We start from the raw sequence: 7,857 nt of genomic DNA on the forward strand, positions 1-7,857 counted from the left end.
GGTCACTCCCTTGATATGCTAAGACTCCCCAACAAGTGTCCGGTCAATCCCTTTGACCCACTTGGTCTTTCCAACACCAGATGCCCGATCACCCTTGATCCATCTGGATTTTTCCCTACCCGGCTTCACTCACCAGGACTTCCCAACTGCCTGGCTTCACTCACCAGGACTTTCCCTTGCCTGGCTTCACTCACCAGGACTTTCACTTTCACCTAGCTTCACTCACTAGGGTTTTCACCTGGCTTCACTCACCAGGATTTCCAATCTGCCTGGCTTCACTCACCAGGACTTTTCCGTCTGCCTGGCTTCACTCACCAGGACTTTCCATCTGCTTGGCTTCACTCACCAGGACTTTCACCTGGCTTCACTCACCAGGATTTTCCATCTGTCTTCCTGATCTAGAGAACGAGCTACCGAGCCCTCTCTGACCTAGTCCGAAGAACGAGCTACCGAGTCCTCTCCGTCTTTCACTTCCGGTCCAGAGAACGAGCTACCGAGCCCTCTCTGACCTAGTCCGGAGAACGAGCTACCGAGCCCTCTCCGACTTCCACTTGCCAAGTTCCCATACTTGGACTTCTCCGTGCCAAGTCTCCATACTTGGACTTTCTCTCGTGCCAAGCTCCCTGCTTGGACTTTTCCCGTGCCAAGCTCCCTGCTTGGACTTTTTCGTGCCAAGTCAACTCACCTCGGGTCAACCGGGTCAACCTTGACCAAGGGTTGCACCCACAACCTCCCAAGTTTCTGTTCTTGTCAAACATCAAGATACAACTTGAGTCAGGTCAACTCGAGTCAGGTCAACTAGGTCAACCTTGACCTAAGGTTGCACCAACAATTTTCCATCAAAATACAACTCTTTTGTTCTCGTCAAACATCAAAATACAACTCGAGTCAGGTCAACTCGAGTCGGGTCAACCAGGTCAACCTTGACCTAAGGTTGCACCAACAATCTCCCCCTTTTTGATGTTTGACAAAACCATAACCTAACTTAGGTTTTCTAATGTTCTTCCTTGAACATTCTCCCCAAACCTACACTCTCCCCCTTTTTGACACATATCAAAAAGAGTGAATCAAGGTCAAGAGTTTCTTTCTAATGAAGGTCTTATACCTTTCATTGAAACCCTTAATTTCCCCCTTGATACTAAAGTCAACAATCAACTTAGTGATAATCTCATATCACTCAAGTCTTTAGAGTAAAAACTCTCCCTAAAAGTCAACTCCCCCTTGACTAATAGGTAAAACTCCCCCTAAAGGTCAACTCCCACTTGACCATTGCACCAACAATGTCTTGGAGAGTTTCAAGCCTTTAGAAATCCAAAACACCAACTCCCAGCTGAAATTTCAGACAAACAGTCGAAAATCAGCAAGTTGGCACGCGCTGATCGGTCACCTAACCGATCAGAAACTCCCTGGATCGGTCCAGTGACCGATCCAGCATCCCCTGGACCGATCAGGCAACCTCCTGATCGGTCAATCATGCTGATTTCTGAATTTCTTCCTCCCGAAATTCAGAAACCCCTACAAAATTACAGAAAATTCCAAAAATTATAAAATTTTGAGGATACATTTTTCATAACCTATACTATCATGGAAAAATAATTTTCTATGAAAATAACTTCCATTTTTAAATCTTGATACAAAGTTCGAAAAGTTTTGAAATAGCTCAAAGTTTCAAAAACTTTGTATGAACTTGCTTAATGATGAATGCTGTGATTACATTGAGAGATCTCCAACAGACCCGAAGGCTGTGATTACATCTTACGAGGGGAAACACAACCACGACATCCCAGCTGCAAGAAATACTAAGCCATAAACAGTGACTGCAAAAAACTGCTTTCGACGTCGCCATATTTCTCAAATCGTCACGGAGCGAAGCTCATGCCTCATGGAGCATGTGCTGCATTTCTTGGAGGCACAGAGGCTTAAAAAGAAAGTTCAACAAATATGCAGTGAAGAGAAGAGTATCCTAAATATGCAACGTCGCCCTTGTTCTGTGTTTGTAGTTGTGTGCGATTAAGGTACGTTGTACATGCTTGATGACTCGTGTATTACTTTTAAATTATACTCAGGCAATTGACATGCGTTCTCTGTTGTACAACATTTATCCAACATCAAATGAGATAAATAATTGCCACTGCATGCGTTGCATTTGTGTTCAAGACCTGGGAATTTCGTATCGATTATGGATGGACCTTTCGTGTTCTATCACCCAACAAAGTAATTCACTAGAACATTGACTGAACGTCAAAGATAACAAGACGTACATTTTTTTTTTTTTGTTTTTAAACTACAACGCACTGATTTATTAAAAATATATCAAGCAGTATTGCGCTAATTTTGAAAATAGTCTTTGTAAAAAAATAAAATAAGCCCTCGTACGATAGATCCTTTCCCAAATTCTTGTATAGCGAGAACTTCATGCAACTGTCTTCCCAGGTCCTTATAGTTGTGCCAAGAGATCGACCATGGCGTCGCGTGGCTTGCACAGGGCCAGCAACGGAGTGGCCGATGGTACGGTAAAACCCGGCTCTTCTGTCAGATCCACCTCTTCCTCCCCGACCCTCTTCCACTCGAAGCACTGCACCAGCGACGCCAGCACCAGCCCGATGGAACTCAACGCCATGGCTTCCCCCGGGCAGCGCCGCCTCCCGCATCCGAACGGCACGTACTTGTGCCCCTTCCCTTCCCCCTCCCTCTCGAACCGCTCCGGCTTGAACTGCCTCGGCTCCTCCCACAGCTCCGGATCCCGGTGCAGCTTGTGCGCGTTCACGATCAGCATCGTGCCGCGCGGCACGGCGACGCCGCCCACCTCGCAGTCCGCCACGGACTCCCTTGGCACCAGCAGCGGCCCCGGAGGGTGCAACCGCAGGGTCTCCTTGATGACGTTGGTGACGCAGCGGAGGCTCGGGAGGTCGGAGGGGCCCACAAGACGGCCGTGGCCGACGTGGGCTTCTATTTCGCCGTGGAGCTTCTGGAGGAGGTGGGGGTGGTTGAGGAGCAGCGCCATTGCCCATTCCAAGGTCGTGGTGGTCGTATCAGTTCCGGCTAAAATCATGTTCTGCACCATTCCTTTGATGGTTGTGTCAGTATAGCGTGGATCGTCAAGCATCATGTCCATCATGCTCTGCTTTCGATCCCCTTCCGCCGCTCGTCCCCATCCAACTCAGCCACGGCAGTAACTCCTCCGGGCTCACCACCGCGCTCATTTGGAACGCTTCGTCTATCATTCTCACTAACTCATTCCCCTCGCCCTTCTGCCTCCTCCCAATTATCATTTCCATCAAAGAGTCCAATACCACCTCCTTCATCCTCCACCTCCAATCCACCTGCTGGAACCCTTCGCCTTCGCCACCGCCGCGAAAGAGGCTCCGGAGGAGGACGCAGAGTCTGTTGGAGAGGAGCTGGCTGAAGGCCTGTAGGTGGGTGGGGGAGAAGATGTGGAGTGCGACGAAACGGCGGAGGTTGATCCACTCGGGGCCGTAGGGGAGGGTGATCATGGTTGTGCAGTTGTAATTTAAGTGGATGCCGGAGAGGAGCATGGGGCGGTTGGTGAAATTGAGGTCGAGGTAGGTGAAACACTGTCGGACGGCGGCGGATGAGGAGACAACGAGGGTGCGGCGCGAGCCGAAGTAGAGGAGGAGCTTGGAGGGACCATAGCGGTCGCTGAGGCAGGCCAGAGCATGGTGCAGGTACCGGTGACGGATAAGCAGATAGAGGTGGCCGACGACCGGGAGGCGGACGGGGTAGTGGTGAACGGAGAAGATGAGCAGGCTAAGAGAGAAGATGAGCAAACCCCACAACACCGCCTGAAACATCTTGCTTTCTTACTTTCAACCGAAATCTCCTACGCTTAATTGGCTTAAGATGTATCGTATTTTAACCATGAACACGGATGGAGAATTTGACGTGAACGTCATGATTATCTGCAACGCCTTTAACGTGCAAATGCATTAATACATGTTTTTTTTTTAATCAATCTGTAGCATTAACGTGTTAAAATATTTGAACTCGTTAATACTACACTGCTAAAAAAAGTTATGTAAACAACGGAATGCGACGTACAGAAGAACGGATATGGGATGGGATATGATGGGATGCGAGCGTGAAGCATGCCTGAGCGTGTCCCACAATCTCAATGTGCTTACCATGGATTCATGTATTCATTGGGCTAACGTTTCTATTTTATTAACAATTAGTACTCATATTTATTTTAAGGGAAAGTTTCCACATTAATAAATAAAATTTTATATGCAATTTCCACTAATATAAATTTTTATTTTCGCTCCTTAATCAAATATATTTATTTAATTATTCCTGATATTTTTTATATAAAAGATTTAAAAATAAATATAAAGTACTTTTTCCCTCCGACGTTCAAGTCAGGTACTTTTTCCCCAGAAGCACAGAGAAAGGATGAAAAGTAAAGACGAGTAAGAAATGACGAGTGAGCGTACCTGCATAAGGGACAAAGCATCTCTTTTTATACTGCAACGGATGTTTCTGGGGCCTGGCGGGTGTCAGGGAATGTCGGCTGTCAGACTTTGTCGGGCGGAGAATGACACGCGGCGTCTCCTCATAGGCTGGCGGCAGAACCAAAGGGGCTAATGAGCCCAGACTGTTAGCATATTCCCTGACACAATGATTATTCTCTGACATTCTCTGACAGACAGTTACGATTCCCTGGCTTGTTTATCCTGTAGTGCCTGGACGCTAGGTATGTACTCCGAGGTCTGTATTCCAACCTGTTTCTGTCTGCTGTTATCCATGGTTCGTATGTCTCGACTGTTAGGATCGATGATCGCGGCTAGAGAGGGGGGGTGTGAATAGCCGCCCCAAATCGTTCGTTTCTTTCTACAAATCAAGGTTAGCGCAGCGGAAATAAACAATAGAAACGACAACGGAGAATAGCAAACCTCAAACTCGTCGATGTAACGAGGTTCGGAGATAAAACTCCTACTTCTCGGCATGTCCGTAAGGTGGACGAAGCCTATCAATCCGTCGGTGGATGAGTCCCCAGAAAACCGGCTAATGTAACACTCATTCTGGGTGGAGAAACATCGCCACAATGTTTTGCAAAAGCAATACAGGAGTAGAAAGCAGCAAGAAGCAAAATACAATACAAATGTATGAAACACCTTCGCTTACTTGCCTTCTCTTCGACTGGATGAAGCAGCAGCTTCAAACCACGACTACAACAACTGATCGGTTGGTCCCAAGAGTGGAAGCTCACAAAAGCTTCAGGAACGAAGAGCTCAACAGCGATTGCCGTGCGAAGAAGAAGCAGAGAGGAAGAAGAAGGAAGACGTAGAGACAAGCCCTTGAACTCCTTTTATAACTCGTGACTCAACCTCGCATCGCATCGCGAAGAACGAAGATGAAGACTAGCTGCCAGAGCCAACGGATAGCAGACCGATCGGTCAAGCCCGATCGGTCCAGGCACTGACGGTCCCGTGACCGATCAGCCCCACCGATCGGTCCCGGACCAATCCCACCTCTCAGAAGAGAGGTGGTTGCCTCGATCGATCGTGAGACCGATCAGACTCCCGATCGGTCTCCACCGATCGATGACTTATGTAACCCTTCATTTGTTATCCGATCGGTCACCGACCGATCGATACTCGATCGGATCGGTCACCAGACGATCCGTGTTAGAGCTCCAGCCTAAACCCTAAATGGTCCCGAGAACGAGCCACTGAGCCCTCTCTTGACCTAGTCCAGAACGAGCTACCGAGCCCTCTCCGACTCGGTCCGTCCAAAGAACGAGCTACCGAGCCCTCTCGACCACGGTCAGGAGAACGAGCTACCGAGCCCTCTCCGATTTTCCGTGCCAAGTCTCCAACTTGGTCTTCTCCGTGCCAAGTCTCCATACTTGACTTTTCCCGTGCCAAGCTCCCTGCTTGGACTTTTCACCAGATGTCTAGTCAATCTTGACCCATCTGGATTTCCTTGCCCGGCTTCACTCACTGTGACTTTCAAATGCCTAGCTTCACTCACTAGGTCTTTCCCCCGGCTTCACTCACCGGTCTTTCCCAACCGCCTAGCTTCACTCACCGGACTTTCTCAAACTTCGGCTTCACTCACCGTGACTTTTCACTTTCACCTAGCTTCACTCACTAGGATTTTCACCGCTTCACTCACCGGATTTCCCGATCGCTTCACTTACCAGACTTTTTCGAATCGCCTGGTTTTACTCACCAGACTTTCCGAATCGCCTAACATCCCAATTAGGACTTCCCAGTCAAGTATCCGGTCAACCTTGACCTACTTAACTCTTCTTCATCCAACCTGATCAGACCCTGATCAGTATCTCTCCGCATGGACAACTGCACCTGCATTGTCCATGTTTACATGTCTTTCTGTATTGTCAAACATCGAAACCATGACCAAGGTTTACGCTTGGTCAACTAGGTCAACCTTGACCTACTGGAAATTGCACCAACAATCTCCCCTGTTGGTAGAATACCTTTAAGTTAGGCTAATCCAACAGCCTCAACTTTCTTCATGCCACTAGGTAATGAAACATAAGTTACAACCTTACATTCTCCTTCTAAGAAGGCAGCCTCCTTCTTAGATAATGAAGGCCTAACTTAAACCCTTCATTCTCCCCCTGTTGGCACACATCAACAAACTCTCCCCTTGAAGAGTAAGTTATCGTTGTTCACAACTTCATTTGTTGTGATCAACAAACTCTCCCACTAACTCCAATGTTCTTCCTTGAACATTCTCTAGACATTCTCTCCCCCTTTTTGATACACATCAAAAGGAGTAAATCAAGGTCAAGAGTTTCTTCCTAATGAAAGTCTCATACCTTTCATTGAAACCCTTAATTTTCCCCTTGACACTAGAGTCAACAATTAACTTAGTGATAATCCCATATCACTTAAGTTTTTTAGGAGTAAAAACTCCCCCTAAAAGTCAACTCCCCCTTGACTAATAGGTAAAACTCCCCCTTGACCATTGCACCAACAATGTCTTGGAGAGTTTCAACCCTTTAGAAATCCAAAACACCAACTTCATTGCTGAAATTTCAGAAATTTCAGATAGCACGGTCGAAACTGGCATGCCCTGATCGGTCACCAGACCGATCAGGTCTTCCCTGGATCGGTCACAGTGATCGATCCACAACTGCCTGGACCGATCAGACTCCCTTCTGATCGGTCCACAACCTCTGATATCAGTCTCTGAATTTCCTTCCGAAATTCAGAAACCCCTACAAAATTCCAGAAATTATAAAACTTTGAGGATACATTCCTCATAACATATACTATCAAGGAAAAATAGTTTTCTATGAAAATAACTTCCATTTTTAAAACTTGATACAAAGTTCGAAAAACTTTGAAATAGTTCTAGTTTAACTCAACTTTGTATCAACTTTCTCAATGATGAATGCTATCACTAGAAAAGCTTCATCAAGGTTTTTCAAATCAACTTTGAAATGATTTTAAACCATTTAATTTAGGACCACAATCTTTGAGCTAAATGTACATGACTTGTACATAAGCTTTCCCTATGATCCCCAATTTTGAATTAGGCTCATCTAGGTACAAGAACTATGCACCTTGTTCCTAACTCATCATCCTAATATCTCACACACAGCTAAGGTGTATCAAACACATCCAAGTCAATTTTGATGTGAGATATGGGTTTAGGTCATCTTAGGCTAAGTTCTCATGCATTTTCTAAACAACAATTTGATCTCCATATCAAATTGTGTTTTTGTCCTTAAATCAAATTAATTGATTTTAAATGCAAAAGATGATGACATGGCATATAATGATATCATAAGTAAGAACATGTGCCAATGTCATGATGTCATGGCATAAAGTATGAAACTTAAATAAAGCATGACATATAAATAAC

The 7,857-nt window shown here is 46.1% G+C and overlaps 1 protein-coding gene across 1 annotated transcript; it reads right to left on the reverse strand.

Annotated features, from left to right (window-relative positions):
* Nucleotides 1-2,437: 2,437 nt before the first annotated feature.
* LOC121977343 (cytochrome P450 81Q32-like) lies at nt 2,438-3,141 on the reverse strand. Its single transcript, XM_042529926.1, has one exon. The coding sequence runs from the start codon at nt 3,116-3,118 to the stop codon at nt 2,438-2,440; it is 681 nt and encodes a 226-aa protein (XP_042385860.1). The 5' UTR covers nt 3,119-3,141.
* Nucleotides 3,142-7,857: the final 4,716 nt, after the last annotated feature.

Source organism: Zingiber officinale, chromosome 4B, assembly GCF_018446385.1.
Source record: "Zingiber officinale cultivar Zhangliang chromosome 4B, Zo_v1.1, whole genome shotgun sequence".
Lineage (NCBI taxonomy): Eukaryota > Viridiplantae > Streptophyta > Magnoliopsida > Zingiberales > Zingiberaceae > Zingiber > Zingiber officinale.